This window comes from Gymnoscopelus braueri, assembly GCF_963280865.1.
Source record: "Gymnoscopelus braueri genome assembly, chromosome: 5".
Taxonomy (NCBI): Eukaryota; Metazoa; Chordata; class Actinopteri; order Myctophiformes; family Myctophidae; genus Gymnoscopelus; species Gymnoscopelus braueri.
The window spans coordinates 46,566,159-46,589,752 of record NC_137606.1 but is presented as its reverse complement, the minus strand read 5'-3'; the positions used below and the strand labels follow the sequence as shown (position 1 = coordinate 46,589,752).

The 23,594-nt window shown below is 43.6% G+C and overlaps 1 protein-coding gene across 2 annotated transcripts in view; it reads right to left on the bottom strand.

Moving 5' to 3' along the window:
• The window catches only part of sik2b (salt-inducible kinase 2b), a 122,261-nt gene that overhangs the window by 33,201 nt on the left and 65,466 nt on the right, over positions 1-23,594 (bottom strand). Inside the window, exons 1-5 of one of the 2 annotated variants that reach the window (XM_080428449.1) lie at positions 17,678-17,805; positions 15,947-16,071; positions 14,201-14,324; positions 4,739-4,965; positions 989-1,141 (exon numbers count right to left, since the gene is read on the bottom strand). In XM_080428449.1, coding sequence (XP_080284575.1) covers positions 989-1,141; positions 4,739-4,965; positions 14,201-14,324; positions 15,947-16,071; positions 17,678-17,708 — 660 coding nt within the window. In that variant the 5' untranslated portion in view covers positions 17,709-17,805. Of the gene's footprint in view, positions 1-988; positions 1,142-4,738; positions 4,966-14,200; positions 14,325-15,946; positions 16,072-17,677; positions 17,806-23,594 lie in introns of those variants that run through there. The other variant, XM_080428448.1, reaches the window with a different exon arrangement.

The window sequence follows — 23,594 nt, the reverse complement described above, 5'->3', positions numbered from 1 at the left end:
AAAGCTATGCTATGCTTTGTCTGTTCCAAAAGCCTATTCCTTTTCCTTCTTTTCCTGATTCCTCCGATCACCTTAACCCATTAATACCTGGAACTGTCATTTTTTTATTTGAGCTAAAAAGCATAATTGTACACTTTGGCTATTCAAAAATAGCAGATATACAAGCTCATAGCGCGGCACCGAGTGCCGCGCTATGAACTTGTAGATCTGCTATTTTTGAAAAATCGTGAAAATGTGTGAAAATATTTGAATATAAATATTTTTAAAGCGAACATTTTTAACTCTATTCTTTGCTTCTGGGGGTCCCTGGAACAAAATATTTTGATGGGGGTCCGTGGCCAAATACATATCATTTTGGGGGTCCTTGACATGAAAATGATTGAGCACCACTGATATAGAAACATAGGTTTTTCAGAATACTGTTGAGATTTAGGAGACATGTAGAATCGGCTTCAGGTCTCAATGGGTTAAACCAGGGGTCTTCAACGTTTTTCAGGTCAAGGACCCCCCTAGCTGAGAGAGAGATGAAGCAGGGACCCCCCCCCCCCCCTCTATGTTGTATAAATTGTGTTTCAGATTAAACTTGTATTTTTTACTCCGTCTGCTCTTTTTTCCCTCTACACCACACTTCTTTGCCAAAAATAGCAGATCTACAAGCTCACAACGCCTCGCAGCGCGAGGCGTTGTGAGCTTGTAGATCTGCTATTTTTGGCCAAAGTTCTCCTCAGAAAAGGGATGCTAGGGTTCAGATGGTTAATGTAAAAGCAAAAAAAAAAAAAACATATCACACAAAGATTCGGGCGGCCCCCCTGTAGTAACTCTGAGGACCCCCTACGGGTCCCGTACCCCCTGTTGAAGAACCCTGCCTTAAACTATGTCACAGTTTCATTACGTTGCTGTGTGTGAGGTTATGGATACCGTTGAAGATGTTCGAAATAAACTAAACTAAACCAAGTTACTTATGTACTTGTGTACATGTGTGCTGTACCTTAGCGACGGTCTGCTCAGCGATGGTGCTGGGCCTCCGCTGGCGGGGGTCCAGCCTCTGCTCCACGGGGAAGCTGCAGCGATGGGCCTTCAGCCTCTCCACCAGCAGGTAGTAGATAGCAGCAAAGTGGTTGTAACTCTTGTTCTGGAGAGACTGCAGGAGGGATGGAGAGAGGGTCAGGCATGAAAAGCAAGGTTACTAGGCAACTAACCCCCCCAGATTGAGCACACACGTGGGGATGAATTCATTCTACTATTATGCCACCAAAATGTGGATTCTAGCATGCCAAAAGAAATGACCCCCCCCCCCCCCCCCACTGTTTTTCTGAAAAAGTACTTTATTATTGGTCCTAGTATTGATGAGTTATTGTACAGTATTGTATATCTTGATTTGTCTTGATGAATTGAATACACAGGACCACAATGGAAACAAGCCCTCAGGGCTTTTTGTGTTATCCTTTTAGCATTAGGCTATTGACTGTACATCTGTAGGCCTACTTTTTGCTAAATCTTAATAAAGTATTCAATCAAAAAAACTAATGCTGCAACTAAAAGTAGAAGGTAAAACATTGCCTACGGGGATGCTGATGTTGGGTTGTATGTGCCCTATAGAATCTACTAAGCTAAGTCAAGCTAAGCTAAGTGAATATTAGCGGCCCAGTAGAGGAGGTTCTGTTTCTCCTTCACATAGGAAGGAGCCAGTAGAGGTGGTTCTGTTTCTCCTTCACATAGGAAGGAGCCAGTAAAGGTGGTTCTGTTTCTCCTTCACAGAGGAAGGAGCCAGTAGAGGAGGTTCTGTTTCTCCTTCACATAGGAAGGAGCCAGTAGAGGAGGTTCTGTTTCTCCTTCACATAGGAAGGTTCTGTTTCTCCTTCACATAGGAAGGAGCCAGTAGAGGAGGTTCTGTTTCTCCTTCACATAGGAAGGTTCTGTTTCTCCTTCACATAGGAAGGAGCCAGTAGAGGAGGTTCTGTTTCTCCTTCACATAGGAAGGTTCTGTTTCTCCTTCACATAGGAAGGAGCCAGTAGAGGAGGTTCTGTTTCTCCTTCACATAGGAAGGAGCCAGTAAGTAGTTGGGGCATCTATAGTAAGGATGCCTCCTGGTCGCCTCCCCGGGGAGGTGTTCCTCGTCCAGCTGGGAGGAGACCACAGGGCAGACCGAGGACCAGGTGGGGGGGGATTATTCTATCTCCACGCTGGCCTACAAACGCCTCAGGATCCCCCCGTCAGAGCTGGCTAACGTGGCCAGGGAAAGGGTGGAAGTCTGGGATTCTCTGCAGGAAACTGCTACCGTGGCGATCCGACTCCGGATAAGCGGACGAACGTGGAGTGCGTTTATTTCATTTTGATTCTTTGTCAACACTCCAAGCTTTGCTCTACTAGAAGCCGATATCAGACGCTTTTTTCCATTCCTTAAGGCATTTCAATTGTACAATAATTCATTTCCACAATAATACACCGACATTTCAGCCCCCCAAACAACTTTGCAAATAACAGCTTTGCTATCGACAAAATGATGTTGCAGCACTTTTGTTTCAGATGCACTTACACTGTAGTCATTTATATTCCATTACACACACACACACATGCACATACTGTACACACACACAGCTCATGCAGGCCCAGGCTACAGCAGATAACAAATAATAACAATTGCTGTGAAAATAATTTCTGCAGGCTTAGACAATAATTATTGTTATTATGGGTTCATTGTAGGTTTCTATTCCCCGTCGAGTGTATCTGATCTGTTCATAAAAAAAGAACACACACGCACACGCGCTAGGCGTAGATAGCCTGACTGATTCTTCAACAATAGGTCTAAATTGCTAAGCAAATATGCAACTACAAAAAAAGAATGGTTGAAACCGATGAACTCATGAGACAGAAAGAACAAGAACATATGTTTCCAAAACATTTTAAAAAGAGCGGGTTTTATACAAAATGTAAATCTTCAACATTCTCGCTTGACAGTTTTGTTGGATACAATCATTTAACCACTGCCACATGTGGCTTAGAATTTCATAGAAACATTTAGTATTATCGTCTGTCGGGTGGAAACCTCATAATACCAAAACTGTCACTTTTCAGGATTCAAATAAAAAAATAGTAAAAGTAGCAGATACACAAGTTTGAAACGCTTGTGGATCTGCTACTTTTGATGCTTTCGTGTGACGCTGTAGTATGATCAAGTAGGGCGTTGCGTTGGTTCATTCACAAAAAAACACAAAAAGTTAGCATAGAGATAAGAGGTTTCTGCCTGACAGCGACAATGTTTTTTTTCTCCAGCTTGAGGCTGTTTCATATCAAAGTGGAACAGACAAAGCATGGCAAAACATACATAAAATGGGTTTTGCGTGATTTTGGATGACGTCTATTTTGGCCGCGCCTCCGCCAAATAAAAAAAAGCACAAAACAGGATTATAGCAGTGGGCTATACAGTGGTTACCAAGCAGGCGGATAGCGGACAGCCGAATCGTGGCCCTCGTTCACACAAAAAATGCGCTGCTGATTTACAGTATCAACGACCCCCTTACTTACACACAAAAACTTCGGTGCAACAGCGAGTAACTTTCAGTGGTGGAAAAAGTACTCAAATGTTTTACTTAAGTAAAAGTATCAATGTAGAAGTACTCCGTTACAAGTAAAAGCTCATGATCTACAAGTTGTATGCTTGTAGATCGGCTATTTTCAAAAAGCCTAGGTATGAAATGGGGCTAAAGTGGTTAATGTATGTTTTATAATGTAATCATTTATATCAAGTACAATACAATATTTGCCTCTGAGCTGCAGTGGAGTAGAAGTAAAAGTATAGACAATTAGAAATACTCCAGTAAAGTAAAAGTACCTCACAATTGTATTGAAGTAGAGTACTTGAGTAAATGTACTTAGTTACTTTACACCACTGGTAACTTTAGACACAGACACAAAATTTGGCTTTGCATTGGTACACTAATGATGATCTACAGTATGTCGTTCATATAGCAGTGGACTATTAAGTATAACTTAATTACATAGTTATAAAGCAAATCTGCGGCATACGAAACCATCTCCCTGTGTATACTGAATCAAAGCTCTTGTGTCAAACTCTTAAGTGTATGTAGCCTGATTTATTTTATGCCGAGTTGTACAATGGTGACGCGTGACGAAAATAGACAATCTACAAGCTCTACAACGCGTCGGTTTCCGGTTGCTTTTCGGGACCGGAAGTTCCAAGATGGCGGATTTGAATTCAAAACCAAGGGGTGACGTCATCGGTCCCTCCGTCCATATTTTTACCAGGTTGAAGACCTGGTCTCTGAAAAGACTGATCAACTACTCAACACTTTCGAACACTTTTAGGTGACCTTTTCATCATTGGCTGTCCTTTAAGCCAATGGGGAGACGGGCCGTCCTCCCAATCTATGGGATCATAACCTTACGCCCGGCCGCCAGTGCTGCTTAATGTCGCTCGTTAATTCATTTGCGCTGCTTAATGTCGCTCGTTAATTCATTTGCTCAAGGTGTGTAAGCTCAGAAGCTCATTTAAGTGGGCAGTGGGCAACAGTCTAACCTCCGCGACCGTTTTGGTTGACAAAGATAGCAGTAGTTGAGCCCTGTTTGGTTGCTACTGAGCATGCTAATTAGTGCTAAGTGCTAACAACAAATGTATGCAAAAAAAGCAACCCGGTATAATATGGCTGTGCAGTCATCATTTCTTGTTTTACAGTCTTTGCATACAACGGATCAGAAATCAGGCATAAGATAACTCACCTCTACAGTCTTGTGCTGGTCGATGCCCAGGCTGTGCATCAGACGGAGGACCTGCTCGCTGTACTCTCCCAGCACCGGCCCACCCTCGGCGGGCAGGACCTGCTGGTACATCAGGTGCCTCTGCACCGGCACCTCCATTACCATCCACTTGTGTTCCTTGATCTGGGCCACGGACAGACGCTTGGACGGGTCCAGAACCAACATCTTGCGGATCAGGTGTTCACAGTCTGGAGAGGGGGGGTAAGGTAAAGGCAGAGAGAAACTACTGGGTTAAGACAAGATTTGACGTACCCTCTTCCTTAATTTAGATCAGAACACTCATGAAACAGAAGGGGGTGAGCTGAGCTTAAAGGTAGGGTGTGATATTTCTTATCTCCATATTTTACCTTTTTGTGTTTTTTTTTTTTAATTAACGCCCTAGTTGATCATACTACAGCGTCACACTAAACAATAAAAAGTAGCAGATCCACAAGCTTGAAACACGGCATGAAGCAACGCATTTTGAGCTTGTAGATCTGCTACTTTTGAATTTGAATCCTGAAAAGTAACAGTTCTGAACATACAGTATGAGGTTTCCAATCGACAGAGACGATACATAATATTCTGATAGTTATCATTGCTATTAGAGTGTTTGTTCAGTAGCAATTTTATAGTGTTTTTTTTCCAATTGTGTCTGCTTAATTTCTTTGTGTAATCATTTCCAATTTCACTTGTTTATCCTGTATCGGATTTGCTCTCCTGATTTGTTAAAATGTGGATCCCGGGCCAAGAATGCATTTATGTTTAGTTTACTAAAGTGCTGACGAGAAAGGGATCTCTTTTACAGAACAAACAATCTATATAGTTTATAATATAGAGCTATTTAAGGGCATTTTAATGATGGATTGGCCTCCCTGTCCAATCTTTAGCTATGGATATGAGCTACTATGTGTGCAGTTTGTAAACAAAATCACAATGCAGTGTTCAGCAGTGAAAGCTGCAGTAAACAGCAAAAGCACTGTCAAGCCAAGTACCATTTATTGTGGAACCAGCTCAGCGGCCATGATGTGGCCGAGTCATGCCATAGATGATTAAAAACATTTTACCAGCTTGTTGCTGCGCTAGTATTGACTTTTTCATCACTTTCTTCTCATTGGCTGTCCTTTAAGCCAATGTGGAGAAAGCAATGCCTTCCCATACTCTGAACGGGCGTAAGAGCGTCATCACTGACTTGAGTGACTGAATCAGTCAGTGCAACACGTTCACCCGAATGTCCTCTCAGGCATCACAACTGCCGGCGCTACATAAAGACGGAAATGTGCATCAGTTGGTTCAATAATCTAAACATGTTTTTATTTGATTGATGAAACATGACACTTTCCTGGGGAACCCTGATACCTCCTGAAGGACCCCTGGGGGTCCCTGTACCACACTTTGAGAACCACTGACGTAGATGTAAGATGTAGTGTCTGCTGATAAGAATAAAATGTGAGTTAGATGTTAAACTTTATGATTATATGAGCCGTTTAAACATGTTAATCAGTATCAAAGTGTAACAACATCAGGATGATAGCAGACACACACACACACACACACACACACACACACACACACACACACACACACACACACACACACACACACACACACACACACACACACACACACACACACACACACACACACACACACACACACACACACACACACACACACACACACACACACACACACACAGTCTATTAAATGCTGTATCCCTCCCCCATCTGACAACGTTGTCAGTGGTCTGTCTGATACAATAGCCTAGTTCAGAGGTCTTCAACAGGGGGTCCGGAGGTACTGCAGGGGGTCCGCAAAATTGTTTCTTGATTAGACAATTAAAAAAAATAGGTTTTATTTTATTTTTTCAAAAATGCCCATTTGTCTTTCAATATGTTTTAAATATTGTTTACATTTATGTTTAAAATAAATCATGATACTGTCCATTTTGAATAGCTTGTAGCCTATACTGTACATGATTATTGTGCGATTGACAGATTGTTTATAAGGTATGTTTAAAATAAAAGCATAAATATATTAATCTGTCTATTTTAATAGCTTAGTATTGAATGCACAATAACACAGTATGTTTATATGAAACACAATTTTATATAAAATTATACAATATATGTTGTAGCCCCCCCACCCTACGAGGCAGGGGGTTCCTGCTCCATCTCCCCATCAGTTTGGGGGTCCCTGGTCTGGAAAGGTTGAAGACCCCTGGCCTAGTTGAATGATTAGATCATTAGAAACTCTGCGGCCGCAATAATCGGTGCTCAGGTCAGGATTATATAACATAACAATGTATAGATTAATAAGAATGAAATTCGATGTCTCTGAAACAGTATTCAAAGGAGTTGAATGTGTTATTTAAAACTACAGTTTTTGTTAGAAGCCTAGAAGTCGTTTAGTAGTAGTTATGTTTTTTTTTACCTAGGTTTACAGTTAGATGTTGGATTGTTTGTGCCTGTAAGAGTGCATGAATACATCCACTAGTGAGCTATAGATGTGAAAGGCACCTTAATTTAACTCTTGAGTTTAATATACAGTATATATTTTGGTATGTAAGATGCAAGAGTCATGACAGCACTTTTCAAGGGTTTTAGCTCGCTACAAGCTGGTATAATATGACGGTGTCATTTCTTGTTTTTACCCAATGACACTCAGCATCGAGAGTTGGACCAGGGGGTCCAGGGGGTCCCTGTGACATAAGTAGTAGCATCACATCACGCTGCCTCACACCAAGCAAACAGGAGATGGGCTCCTGTCCTGACCTATGGGGCCACATGACTCCATGAAACCATGGCTTCCCGAGGCTACTCACTATAATGCGGAAGCTGTGACTAGACAATGACGTGCTTTAGATGCCGGCATGGTCCCTTAATGAATGTGTCAGCCCAGATGAACCTCCCCTGTGCTCTCTCTTCCCCCTCCTAATGAGAGCGCCTCACCTCTAGTTAGAGAGGAGCTGCGTTTGACGTCAGACACACAGCTGGGTTCTTAACAGGATTACGGTGCTCCGGCTGTGCCACATTGGCCTGTCTGTGTACCGTCTCCACGGCATTCCTTCCTACCAGGCTGCGTTCTCACCCTCGCACCCCACTGCTCCGGTTAAAGTCTTAAAGGTCTTGGACGCAGGCTGGGTGATTTTTGGCACATTTGACTCTAGCCCTGATAGTTAATTTCCGGTTACGCTTGTGTCTTTGTGGATTATTATTAATAAGATATCCTGTTGGACATTTTTTTACCATCGTTTTACGCTTACAGTATTATTTCCACTGTAATGGAAAACATGCAATATCTCCTATTGTTCGGTTAACACAAACATATTTTGTAAAAAAAAATGGTAAGCTTTATATTCTGATAGCAATCATTGCTATAGAGTGTTTGTTCAGTAACAGGGGTCCCCCTGTCTCTCCTGTTTATCTCTTTGATAAACAGAAAATACATTTTCAGGTGGGACCCCAATTTCAGCCAGTCAAGAGAGAGAACCCAGTAATCAGCTTCAATTTTATAGTGTTCCAGTTCCAAAATTGTCTGCTTATGTTTTAGTTTCATCACTTGTTTATCTTGTATCCTGTATGAGTTCTCGCTCCTGATTGAATACATTTGGTATCCTGACCTGAAAATGTATTTTCTATTTGCTAAAGAACTGGAGAGACAGAAAGAATATAGAGATATTTAACTATATACTCGAAATAAATAGCGGAAATAGCAGATCTACAACTTCACCACATGCTGCCGTGAATATTTGGATTTTTTTTGGCAAATTCTGGGCAGACTTTTGACTATAACCTGCCCAAAATGGGGATGCCAAAATGGGGATGCCAAAATGGGGACGCCAGGTTTAAAGTCGCATAAACCATCAGATCTCTCAGATTTGCTTTTCATCAAATCAGGTGATCAGGTGTCCCAAGACTTTATTTTTTCGAAACACTGTTATGGCCCTGCATGTATTCCTACGAATCCTACCCGCCCAAGCCACGGCATCTACAGTATAGCAGGACATCTCCCTCAGGTACAATAATATGACACCCCCACTGGGGTCAAACTTACATTTCAAAATGCAATCTGGGCCAGCCTTGACCCGTGGCCTTCGTCAGCCAAGTCTCTAACTAACTGTAGCTCAGATGAAGCAAACACCAGTAACCGTTGCGTCGTTGAGTCGACCGCCTTGTTTATAGCAACAGGGTTGAGGCTACACACACATTTCTGGAAGCTCCAAGCCACCAGGGAGAGCTGGGCTATGCAGCTGGCCCAGACTGCCTGCCTGGCTGGCAGTCTGATTGACTGACTGACTGACTGACTGTCTGTCTGTCTGTCCGGGGCCAGAGAACATACCATTACACCACAATGACTCAACCGCTCAAACATCCAACTTAACACATTCAATCTGTCGCTGGTGTGGAGTTACACCGAGTCGTGTGCCCCCCCCCCCCCCCCCCACCAGTGAAACATAGAGTTACAGTTAGGGACACGAAGGGATTAAAGAAAGTTCCTGCTGAAATGTTCCTGCTGTTCTGCATACTACAGCTGACCAGTTGAAGAAATCGCAGATTTTATGGAAGACGCTTCTGAATGTGTATTATATTACTAGTTTGACTAATTCAAATCCATTATTGTCTCTGCCAGGCCAAAGGCGTTTCGCCCCCTGCCCCCTGTGTGTGTGTGTGTGTGTGTGTGTGTGTGTGTGTGTGTGTGTGTGTGTGTGTGTGTGTGTGTGTGTGCGTTCGTCTGTCCATCTGTGAACAGCTAATCTCCGGCACCGTTGGACCGATCGGCGTGAAACTACGCACACACATTCCCTGGATGTGGCCCAATTCTTTCACATCGGCCGATTTTCCCAAAACACATTTTTGGCATTTATTCCTACAGATTGTGTCCAAACATCACGCAAATCGGTACACAATATCTCTACAGTCATGCGATCAAGACGGATCTGTAAGATTTTTCATATTCCATCCTGATTGGCTAAGATTGGCTTCCAACGTTAGCAGGAGGGGCCCATTTGAAACAAAATGCCTCAAATCATGAAACCAGCGTTTAAATCGGCCTCATGGTGGCACTAAAACAGGCTGATTCAAGTTTTGACCTATAACTGGACCGATCGGCAGGAAACTTTGTATGCGCACTTCCTAGGGGCCAAGGAAAAACCTCTACCCTGCATTTTTCCCATCAGCCTTTTATAGCGCCACCAGGAGGCCATTTTTGCAAAACAAATTTTTATATATACAGATTTTGTCCAAACATCACGCAAATTGGTACACATTTGGTATGAACGCAGCGTCCGATTGCCGTCAAACTTTGCACGCACATTCCGAGGAAGAAATGCCACCCTTTTCACATTGGCCTATTATAGCACCACCAGCAGGCAGATTTTTGCTAAACACATTTTTTTATATTACTCCTACAGATGTTGTCCAAACATCACGCAAATTGGTACACATTATTCTACTCTATAGTCATGTGATCAAGACGGATCTGTCCGATTTGATCCTGATTGGCTAAGATTCACTTCTACTACCTGGAGACCTGCTCCGAGGAGCACTTTTTCTATTTACAGCATGGCTTCACTTTACCAGCCACATGGGTTGGGGCTATGCTTGATTTATCCCTCCCTGATACCAGAAAATAGCTGATCTACAAGTTCACATCACATTGGTTGGCTATTCAAAAATAGCAGATATACAAGCTCATAGCGCATCACTTCGAGCGTCACTTTGTGCCATGCTATGAGCTTATAGGTCTGCTTTTTTGAAAAATCGGGCAAATTTGACAAAAGATATACATTTTTTTAAGCGAAAATGTTTTACTCAAATCTTTGATTCTAATCTAGGGGGTCCCTGGCACAAAATATTTTGAGACGGACGTCGGCAGCCAAATACATAAAATTTTTGGGGGTCCTTGACATGAAAAAGTTTGAGCACCACTGCTATAGCATAGCATTATACGTTTTTCAGCAATAGGATTTAGAAGACATTTTGTATAAGGTCTTAATGGGTTAATAATGTACGAGTGCAGTCAGTCAGTGAGCTCAGGGTCGAACTGACACCCAGGTTTACGTTATTATGTTATCTGCACCGTTCTAATCCAAAGTCAGTGAGAATTACAGGGGGACATGGGAGATTTGACACAGCGATAGAGAGGCAAAGAAAAACAGACTGAGGTCCTAATAACGTCATAACGTCTGAGTCACTGTTGAACAACACAGCACAGCACACAGGGAGAGATGGAGCAAGGGATAAAGTACGGCACAGACTCGCTGGGGATTAAGTTATTTGTTTGTTCTGGGGGCAGCATGAACCTGAGACGTATCGTCCTGTAACACCATCTACCTACCACAAACCTACCTATAGAGCATGGGAAACAACTCTTTGAATGTATATATTTTGAAGCGAACATTTATAACTAAAATCTTTGCTTCTGGAGGTCCCTGGCACAATATATTTTTCAGATGGGGGTCCGCGGCCAAATATGTATCATTTTGGGGGTCCTTGAAATGAAAATGTTTAAGAACCAGTGGTCTAGACAGGGTTGAGACCCTGTAGATCTGAGCAGGGGTGAGCTTGTAGATCTGCTATTTTCACTAATTTATAAAAGTATTTTTCCCCCTCTAATTCATGGATTATTTTTCTCTCTTTTTAAATGGAATTCTTTTGAAAAAAAGTTTGAATTAGTTTTTAACTTAGGAAAAACAATATTTGGGGAAATCTTTTGAAAAAATAAGCATTAAAAACTAAATGTAGGAAACCAAAAATAAAGGAGTATTTACTCGTGACCCGCACAAATGAGTGCTTCACCCACGAATGGGTCCCGACCCAGTGTTTGGGAACCAGTGGTCTAGACAGTGTGAGTTGGCCGTGCCGTGCCGTACTAGGCCGTACCGCACGGCTGGCCAGCCGGCCAGAGGAACAAGACGGAGAGGAGAGATGTACTGTAGTGTGTGTGTAGACCGTCGGCACACTGTGTTCTCCTCACACAGAGAACAGTACAGGGGCTGGACCGTATGTGTGTGTGTGTGTGTGTGTGTGTGTGTGTGTGTGTGGTGAGCGTCTGTGTGCCGTAGGCCACAGGACTGACATTAACCCCCTCCCCCCCACACACGCACATTCCCATAACATCTTAATCGTTTCAAGGTCCCGCACTATAACATCCTGTGGAGCAAGTGTTACTGACTGTAGTGTAGACAGACGGGCAGAGGGGGAGACTCACTGACAGACAGACAGACAGACAGACAGACAGACAGACAGACAGACAGACAGACAGACAGACAGACAGACAGACAGACAGACAGGCAGAGAGGAGGTAGTGAGTCTCCCTCAGAGAAACAGTGAGGAGGAGCTGGAAGCACTTGGCCTGGCTCTTCCCCAGGTTACATAAACAGCCGCGGCTCTGTCTGGAGTTAATCTGTTGCCAAGCTAACTAGCCGGCTAGCAGCGCCGCTAACAGCGGGGCTGCTGCTGTTGTTAGCGGAACGGTTAGCTAACCTGACTGACTCACACTGCATTTTGCACACATCTGCATACACGAGCCCGCACGCACCCACACACACATTGTATTTTTGCCATTTTTAACCCTAAAACCAAAAGCCAAAAATAGGTGATGTACAAGCTCACAAACCGATGCAGCAGCACAACGGGTTGTGAGCTTGTAGATCACCTATTTTCGGTGCAAGACACTGGCGTGGCAGTGTCCAACTAAGTATAAATCAGGCAACAACAAAAAAACTCCAATCCTAAACCTAACCTCTAAATGCCTAATCCCTTATAAGCCCAAACATGAAAATTGGCATTGACATTTTTGCCTCTCACAAGTATAGTAATACAAGTACACCCCCCCCCCACACACACACACACACACACACACACGGTCATGCACTCAAAGACTGCAGGGAGCCAGAAAACAACGTAGAGGCCGACTCCTATTGTTCTGCGTTCAAATGGTGAGCGCTGCGGTAGTAGTTACTGTGAACTCCTTCGCCCCTACAGCAGTGTGGGGCAGGGTGGACATTGGACGGAGTGCTGACCTGCTCCACTGTGCTACATTCTCTGCTCTCAGGGCTGTTCTGCATTATTATTGGAGATTATTACACCATACAGGGGTTGTTAACCACTTAAACCCTCTAGTAGTCTTACTGAAACTGACTTCAGTTACAAGTAAATACTTGGACCACTTTTTTCCCGTCCAGACCAATTTTTTTTTTGTTGCCAAAAATAGCCGATCTACAAGTCTACAAGCCTGTAGGCTTGTAGGCTAATATTCCCCCCAGAATATGGATGGAATATGGACAATAACCTACCTGACCTGGCGGAGAGCTGTGCTCCGAGGAGTACTTTCTTAGTTCTCATAGATTTTTTTTACAAAATATGGGTAAAGAAATCAGTAATGGATGGTCTAGGACTCAGCGTTGGGCCCATACTGTGTTAAAGGTAAACCACGGAACAGATGTAAGAAAGTACAGACAGGTATGTGATGAACACTCCCATGATGAATGTTGTCTCTGTCGGGTGGAAACATACATACTGTATGTCCCCCACAGACACACATAAACACTTTGGACTCCTTCACTTAATAACTTCACTCATGACGGGTCGCATTGTAGAACGGCTATTTTCTGCCACTTTTGTGTGAAACGGTTGAATGACAAAGTAGGGCATTAGTTCGTGGGAAAAAGATAAACATACAAAACTTCAAACATGGAGATACAAGGTTTCTGATGACCGACAGCAACGAGCCCAGACTCGTCCTTCCATACCGTCTGATCTTACATTCTGAAGGACGGCCTCACACATATTTGAAAAGGGAAGAGAAGCGAGAGAGCGAGAGCGAGAGAGAGCGAGAGCGAGAGCGAGAGAGAGAGAGAGAGAGAGAGGGGTGGGGACTCCCTAGGGCTGTCACGATTATACTTAACAATTTATTGTCGCTCAAATAATTGCCATTAACGATTTAATTGCGTTGCTGTCGTTGAACATTGGAAAATGATTATGAATAAAAAGGCTTTTAGCCTACGTAAACAAAAGGTGTACAGGGCAGATATGAAAAATAATTTACACAATTTAATAACTTTTACTTTATACTTAAAAAAAGAAAACACATGAATAGTGGAAATAGCCGATCTACAAGTTCAAAACGCGTCACTTGTAGATCTACTATTTCAATTTTCTTTTGAAATTGTCTTAAAATAATATGTGAGTATCTGAAATAATGTGATTAAGTAAGAATTGAGACAGGCCTAGTCACACGTATTTGAAAAGGGGAGAGAAGCGAGAGAGAGAGAGAGAGACAGAGAGAGAGAGGGAGAGAGGGAGAGAGAGAGAGAGAGAGAAACGGGGTGGGGACTCTCCCTAGGATAGGATTCCTGTGTGTTTTTGCGCATTCAGTGACCGGGGGCGGGGGAGTGGGGGGGGGGGGGGTTGTGCGGTGGTTGGTTGGTTGGCGTCTCACCTTCGGTCATGAAGTAGGGGATGCGGAACCTTCCTTCCAGAACCCTCTGTCGGAGCACAGGTAGAGTGGGACCGTCGAAGGGCAATGCACCACACACCAGCACGTACAGAACCACCCCCATGCTCTGTGGGACAGACACACACACACACACACACACATGTACGTTAAGTACACACCCACACAAACGTAATCACACACACACACACACACGTAAGTGAACACGCATGCACACACACACGCGCTCAACAGGGTCAGGGCGAGGGCTGTGAACAATCATTACGTCACAGATCTATCAACTACTGAGGCAGATGTAAGTGGTGGATTAGCATTCAATTCACACTCTCTCAGTGTCACACAATAAAAATGCACACACACACACACACACACACACACACACGCACGTACATGCACACACAACTATGATATACAGCAGGTTATAAACTGTTGTTGGGAAATCATATTCCACGCGCCTTCGGCACCTTTGATGGGAACAAAGGCGGTTGAGTTTACAATGTTGTTGGACTTTGTTACATCTACGACTTTGTTACATCTACTAAACACTACATGCACTGTGCTCAGGAAAAAAAACATCTTGGTGCATGGACAGTTGGACACGGGTTGTAAATTGTACGTATGACTCCACTTTTGGGCAAGGTTTCAGCCCGATCCAAGCCCCCCTCATTGACATCACACAATCTTTTCTGGTTGGAGGCGCTAAGTTAGCCCACTGGCAGTGTGCACATGAAATGTGGCACTGACCGGTCCAGAGGTTTGCAAGATTAGCTCCGTAAAAACAAATCAAAAACGCATACATTTTATAGGAATGTACTGTGCATGGAAAACAAAACAATGGCGTTGACATTCAAAGAATCAATACACATCACCTACAAGTACAACGGCAGTTTGATCAAAAACATCCCACAACTATTACTTCCAATGACCCTTTGCAAGCCACACAAATCCTCAGCCTCAACTTAATAAAGAGAATTAAATTAACACTCAGGATTCTACCGGGCAAATAAAGTAAAGCAAAATAAAATCTCAATTTTTTTGTTAGGCCAAGTCCCAATCTGTGATTTGTGAACCGGCGTGAAGAGAGCCTCGTTTCCTAAACTATGAAGACATCATGTTGTGAAACGATGCCGTTTAGGTATTATCATTCTAAACCTACGTTATTATGTTCTACATACAGCCAACCAGTTGAAGAAATCACAGATCGAGACTTTAACCCATTCAATCCAGGAACGCATCTGTGCCGTGCTATGAGCTTGTAGATCTGCAATTTGTTTTGAAAAATTGTGAACATTTGTGCAAATCTTTGAATATTTAATTATGTTTTTCAAAGCGAACATTTGTAACTCATATCTTTGCTTCTGGGGATTCTACAAATGTCTTCTAAATCCTAACAGTTTTTTTTAATTGCTATAATATCAGTGGTTCTCAAACTTTTTTCATGTCAAGGACCACCCAAAATTATATGTGTTTGTCCACACGGACCCCCCCCCCCAAATATTTTGTTCCAGGGATCCCAAGAAGCAAAGATTTGAGTTAAAAATGTATATTCAAAGATTTGCACACATTTTCACGATTAAAATAAATAAATAGCAGATCTACAAGCTCATAACGCACTGTGAGCTTGTATATCTGCTATCTTTGAATAGCCAAAGAAATCTAAAATGACAGAGATGTGTTCTGTCATTGAATGGGTTAAGCCATGCAAATAGTTGTCAAATCCCCTCATCTTACCCAGATGTCCAGCTGCGGACCCTCGTACTGCTGCCCCTCGAAGACCTCGGGGGCTGCGTAGGGGGGGCTGCCGCACCATGTGGCCAGGGGCTCTCCAGGCTGGAAGAAGTTCCCGAAGCCAAAGTCTGCAAAGGAACACAAAAGAAAACACAACCCAGAGAGTTAAAGCTACACAACGTAACTTTCCTCTTCTGCCCCGGATTTGAACCCGGTTTCCGGCGCAAGTGCCGAAATGTTTTACTCATTGAGCTAATAGAGCCTGCCTGCTTGCTCAGGGGATAAATTGAATCTTGACCCATCAGGTCAGAATTCGTGTCAGATCCTGTGTCTAGGTGAGACATGACCTTTGACACGATCTGAATGTCTCAATAGAAGAGCCGGGAGACAAAATACAACCACCCCAACTGTATAAGTTATATTGTATTAACAATTTTATTTTATTCATTAAAAGAGTTACATAGTAGTGAGGCTTTAAAGTATACTATGTTAGTTCCATTGACCCAAGCCTTAACACAATCGATTGACTGACCATTAAACTAAACATGCCCTGACGATGCATGCGGCCCACTTTCCAGACTTTCAAGTGGGGCCCCCGATCCAGACAAGGTTGGGAACCACTGATGTAAAACCAAATGTCTTCGCCAAAAGACATTCAGCCCATCTATACAAGCTCTTGTATGTCGGATATTTCTGCGGAATGTTCCGTCACCCCAGAACAGGGATTCACTTGCTTAACCCATTCAAAACTGGGAACGCATCTGTGTAACCACTTTTAGCATTATTTTATACTTTAGCTATTCAAAAGTAGCAGATATACAAGCTCATAGCGCGGTGAGCTTGTAGATCTACTATATATTTTTTTAATTGTGAACATTTGTGCAAATCTTTGGATATACAGTATACATTTTTAAAGCGAACATTTTTAACTCAAATCTTTGCTTCTGGTGGGGGGGGGGGGTCCCTGGAACAAAATATTTTCAGATGGGGGGTCCGTGGCCAAAAATATATATCATTTTGGAGGTCCTTGACATGAAAAAGTTTGAGAACTGCTGATATAGTACGTTTTTCAGAAAAAAAATTAGGCCTTAAAGGGTTAAGAGAGTTTAAAAAAAAAAAACGTGTACCCTTGTTTTTACTGAATGTTCTATTCTTGACAGTTGACCGTGTGGTGTGGTCTGTGTCAGGTTTCTTTGCAACTCATTGTTACTGAGCTTCAAAAAGCCGAGGGTGGGTGAACAGTGCACAAAGTGTGGAGTGGATTCCGTTGAGCGTGGTTGAGATACGATACGGCGTACGTGTGACACACCACCGTTTTTACAAAACAACCACACAAAAGGAAAAACCTTCAGCTATCAAGCCATGAATGAATACGTCCCGTTGGAACACAATAGCAGGAGGTTTAACTAAACCGTGTGCCGTTTGTGTGAATATGAGTCCGTTCCGTTGTTTTTTTTTTCTTCAGCACTGTAACATGCAATCCACATATTTGTTCGCTGAGTTAACGGACCCTCGTCTGAGGTAACCTCCCCAGAGAAGGTCATCAAAAACGCTGTGTTCTGATTGGTTCCCCCGGAGAGCGCCAAGAATTCACACTTTGTCTCCGTCGGAGCAAACCCGCCGTTTATAAAAGAGAAGTTAACACAAAACATACAAACGCACACACACACACACACACACACACACACACACACACACGTGCACGCACGCACGCACACACACACAGACACAGACCTCGGAGAAGTTGAAAAAGTCTGCCTTTCATTAAAACCCAACTCGGTGCTCGCTGCTGTAATATCTGGTTATTGCTAAATCACAGTGCGCCAACGTGCGTGCCTGCATTCACCCAGCTGACCCCTGTCTTCTATCAGTGTGTGTGTGTGTGTGTGTGTGTGTGTGTGTGTGTGTGTGTGTGCAGCGTTCAATTTGAGTAAACACCCCCCAAAACACCCCCACCTCTCTCGCTCTCTCTCTCTCACTCTCTCTCCACTGAGCAGCACACATGGTTCTCAACGTGCGGTCCGGGGACCAGCCAGGTGGTCCAAATGGAATCCGGTTCCATTGTGTACCCTCTCTCAGAGTTAGCTCTAACACTTGAGGATTTTACAGTGTTGTAGATTGGGAAGTCTGTGGCCTAATGCATTATCGACTCGGTCAGGTGGAAACCTCATATTATGTTCAAAACTGTTACTTTTCAGGAAAAAAGTAGCAGATCTACAAGCTTGCGGATCTACGACTTTTGATGCTTTTGTGTGACGCTGTAGGATGATCAAGTAGGGCGTTCATTTACGAAAAGTGGAGATAAGAGGTTTCTGCCTGACAGGGGGTCTTAGCAGTTAAAATAGGTCTCTCTCTCTCTCTCTCTCTCTCTCTCTCTCTCTCTCTCTGTTGTGTTGGGGGTATTAGAGCTATCTTTAAAAGGGCCTCATGCCTAAACTTTTTTGGCATGTCTTTCTATTTTGAAAAACATTTAAAAATAGTTTAAAAAGCCGATCTACAAGCTCACAACATGTCGAATCATGTAGATCGGCTATTTTCACTATTTTCAAAATACTAATAAATGCCTAAAACGTTTCGGGGCAAGATAGGGCCCCATGTCTGCGTTCCTCTGTTTTTCTGTTGTATTGGGGGGGGGGGGGGGGTGGTGGTGTCTGGGTGAACTTGCTCTTCCTAGCCCTGAGGTGTTAGTTTGTTATCCATGGGGCCCCATGATGGCGTCATAAGGCCCCTGCTCAGACGACTGCAGCAAGAACAGAAAATAAATTAAAAAGTGAAAAAAACAGAGACTCGGTATAGTTCCCTCTTCATGTTTTTTCAGTCGCTCAGAACAGTTACATAAAACCAAAAGAAAACTGTATTGCCAAACAAACAATAACGCTGATTAAAAAACACTCGCTTACATAATGAGGGTGGGTACACACACTGCGCACGCAGGCACACACACACACACACACACACACACACACACACGCACACGCTCATCATTTCAGAGAATTGGTTTAGTCTCCACAGCAGATCCAGCAGCTCAATGCTTTGATCAGCCTGAGGGCGTATGAATCCCCCGAGAGAGAGACATGTAGACAACTAGAAAGAGAGAGAGTCAGTCAGAGAGGGAGGCATTCAGAAAAATGGAAAGAAAGAGAGGGAGCGAAAGAGAAAAAAAATTAGAATGAGAGATACAGAGAGAGAGATAGTGAGAGAGATACAGACATTATGCAGACAGACACAGTGTGTGTGTGTGTGTGTGTGTGTGTGTGTGTGTGTGTGTGTGTGCACGCGCGCTGTCTGTGTGTGTGCACGCGCGCTGTCTGTGTGTTATGTACTAGGGTGTCAACCGACACCGAGTCCCAATGCAGTTCACTCTACTTCCTTTTCTCTTCACGTCTATTATTCTCTGGAGTCTATTGTTCTGCACAAACTTTTCTCCTTTCTTTCCAGGCAATGTGAAACACTATGCACTGGAATCCATCACCTAGTGAATAACATGTTAATACTGGAATCCATCACATAGTAAATAACATGTTAATACTGGAATGAATCACCTACTGAATAACATGTTAATACTGGAATGAATCACCTACTGAATAACATGTAATGTTACTGCAATGCCAGTTCATTCTACAAACCTAATAGTGCACATAAACAATGCATTACTGTATCTACTCTGTCTCATTGTCAATGCCATCACAATGCATGGACATTTTGTCCTGAGCGAGAACTCCTCTCTCTCTCTCTCTCCCTCCCTCCTGCTGTGATGCACATGACAGCAGAGAGCAGAGCACTACTCTCTGCATATCCCTTCCATCGCCAAACAAACGGTTACTTTATCATTTTTATGCCCTTGAAAACTGAACCCGGATCTGACGATGCACTCGCATCCCGACTACTCTACTCAGACGGCATCTGAGGCAGCGGTGTTGGCCTCACTCACATGCCCACAGGCACGCTGCTCAAACTGCACACCGGCAGAGGATGAGGAGAATGACGTCAAACAGAATGCTAAATAGACTGCACTTATAATAGCGCCTTTCTAGTCTTTCCGAAGCACTTTATAATGTCTTTCACTTTCATCCATTCACACACACACATAGATGGTGGAGGAAACCACCAACCTGCTCACCGGAAGCAGTTAGGGATCATGTGTCTTGCTCAAGGACACTTCGAAACGCAGAGAGGAGGAGCCAGGGATCTAACCGGAAACCTTCCGATTCCAAGACGGCCGCTCTACCTGCTTAGCCGCCGAAGGCTTTACTATGATGTGAATATTAATCGACAAAGGGTATTTATACGTACTCTTTTTTTTTTCTTTTTGCTTTATAATTTTTATCCAACGATTTTGTGACCCATATTTTTTTCACCCAGAGCCAATTACCTATGTAATCTTGGGCGCTACTCTCCCTCTGCCAGCCTAGGGAGAGCCCAAGCTTCAATGCATGAGGAGCGAGCAGGTCGCTTCTTATCACCCGATAGAGGGGAGTTTCCCCGGTTGGAGCCGAGCGGGCACAGGGAGGGTGATATTTGTCACTGCACGTACTGTACTCCTACGGGCTGGGGGGGCGGCACCTGTCAGCAAGGAGTGTTGGGGCGGGAGGAGTAAGACGGGAGGTCTGCGTCCTCCCGGTGGGGGCTCCTCACCGGCAGGTGAGCCGGTAGGACACAACAGCAGTGAGTGACAACACACAAATGTGTGTGGGGAGGAAATAATTGGCATAAGTTTGTGTTAACCCTTTAAGACCGGGGAACGCGTCTGTGTCATTTTAGATTTCTTTGGCTATTCAAAAAGAGCAGATCTACAAGCTCGCAGCGCGGCACCGAGTGCCGCGCTGCGAGCTTGTAGATCTGCTATTTTTGAAAGATTGTGAAAATGTGTGCAAGTCTTTGAATATATACTATTTCTAAAGCAAACATTTGTAGCTCAAATCTTTGCTTCTGGGGGGAACCCTGGAACAAAGCATTTTGAGCTGGAGGTCCGCGGCCAAATACATATCATTTTGGGGGTCCTTGACATGAAAAAGTATGAGAACCACTGATGTAGCAACATAGGTTGTTTTTTTTCAAAAAACTGTTGAACTATTTAGAAGATATTTTGTAGAATCGGGCCTCAGGTCTTAGTGGGTTAAGTTAGCTGATACAGACATCAGGTAGCAAAGACAGCAGGAGACCTGACACTAGTAGTGGGGGGAAATGTGTGTGTGTGTGTGTGTGTGTGTGTGTGTGTGTGTGTGTGTGTGTGTGTGTGTGTGTGTGTGCGCTACAGTGCACGTAGAGGCAGGTGACAGAGTAAAGGTCTTTCTCACATGAGCAGCAACACCATATGCCTGTGAACTGGCATGGTTCTGCATGCGGGGCTGCACTGTGCTCCTCCTATGAGCATAGACAAGCGGCTGCGCCTTCAACACACTTCAACTCCAGCAGCAGGCAGGTGTGCTCGCTCGCGCGTGCGTGTGAGCACGAGCACGAACGCGTCGGTTTCATGGGATTGTGCCCGCTTGTCGCTACGCCTGTCAACATTGCACCCGCGCCTCCCCACCTGCCCGCTCGCCTTTCAGTGAAAATGAATTACTAGGCGAGTCAATTGCTCCCTGTGAGAAAAGATTGAAACCACTTTAAACCCCCGATACTTTGTTGACCGGGGTATATATTATATGATGTTTTCTCCTCCCCCCCATGTAAAGCGTCTTTGGGTACTTAGAAAAGCGCTATAAACATTTGAGATATTATTATTATTATCATGACATAGGGTTTTCAGGGGGCTATACTTGGTCCCTTCCCCTTTTCCCCTCTACACCAAATGTCTTCGCTGAATATAGCCGATCTGCAAGCCGACACGTAAGCTTGCAGATCGGCTATTTTCGCAGAATGTTTGCCCCAGAATGGGACGCTGCTGTATGTGGTTAAAGGACACAGCAGTATTATATCACAGGGGAGGAGGTGACATTAGAGGTGGGCTTGGGAGAGGAGACAAGAGAGGAGATGACAGTATAGGAGAGGAGGAGAGGAGGAGAGAAGACAGGAGGAGAGAAGAGGAGTGGAGCAGTGGGTTTATCGTCAGATGCTGTGACCCACTTCATGGAGCTGAATACTGAGCAGAGATGTTGACGTCAAACCACCCCGGCACGCTGCTGGCTACGCTAAGCACCGCTCAGCACCATGGGCGGTGTGTGTGTGTGTGTGTGTGTGTGTGTGTGTGTGTGTGTGAACACACGCACATGCAAGTATTAGCATATTATTAGCCTAAATGTGTCCCGGTGGAATACACCGGTGGAGTGATTGTTCTGTTGTGTTGTATTTTTCGGAGAGGATTTCATAGAGCAATTCCCTCACTCTCCAAAAGGGCTGCAGCCTGCAACCATCCATTATTTTTCCTTTATATCTATCGTATATCAACGGAACGATTATCCACTTAACCCATTGATACCTGGAACGCATCTGTGTCACTTTAGATTTCTTTAGGCTATTCAAAAATAGCAGATATACAAGCTCATAGCGCGGCACCGAGTGCCGCGCTATGAACTTGTAGATCTGCTATTTTAGAAAAATCTTGAAAAAAACTTATTTTATTTTTTTCAAAAAACTGTTAGGATTTAGAAAACATTTTTAAGAATCACCTCAGGTCTTAATGGGTTAAGCGTTATTTTATACTTCATCACACAACAGCAGCGTTGTGCAAAAATAGTGAAAATAGCCAAGCTACAGTACAAGCTCACAACGTTGTGACCTTAGAGACCACAGATCAGTTATTGTCACTTTTTTTTTTTTGGCTTAGAATGACATCCCCAAAAGCAAAATAGGGATCAATTATTAATCGATTGTTTTACTAAATTATTGATAGTTTTTTTTTATAATCTATGAAATCGATTAATTGTCACACCTCTACTGTCTCCATGATCATAACCCCCCCCCCTCCCTCCCCGTTTCATCCTCACCTCTTCTGACAAGTAGGGATGGATCAGAATAATCGAATAATCGTTTTTGGGATAAAAATCGAATGTTAAAAAATATAATATATACACTATATAATATATATATAATATTTTTTAACATTCGATTTTTATTATATATATATTAAATATATGTGTTTTTATTTAGGCGGGGCGTGGTCGAATATTCGAATAATGTGAGTAATATTCAAATAATCGTTATTAGTACAATTATAGTAATCACATTTCTTTTTGGTCACTTTGACACATCCCTACTGACCAGAAACAACCCTTCATATTACGTTTTCTTTTTAAACCTTGAAAAATGAGTTATCGTTGATTGAAACCAACAATCGATGCTCTGAAAATGATGTGACCGGGCTGCCAGCCGTGTTAAGTGGTCAGAACGCTTTTCATATGTTCAAGTGGACCCTGATCCAGAAACGGTGGAGAAGCACTGATTGTTACCTACCCCGCCCCCCTCTCTATCTCGCTCTCTTTCTCTGTCCGTTTGTACTTGAAGGGGGGGGGGGCTTCTTTGAAGTGTAAATATAAAGGGTGTATACGGGGCCGTTGGCTCCAAACTCTCCCCACCTTTCTCTCTCTCCTCTGCCCATCACTGCAGTGACCTTTCTTTGACCGACTAACTGACTAGCTTGCTGCTGGGCTCAGCCTCCCCGTTCCGCAGGCTGCCATCCAGCCAGCCAGCCGCAGGGCGGGGTGAGGGGGGG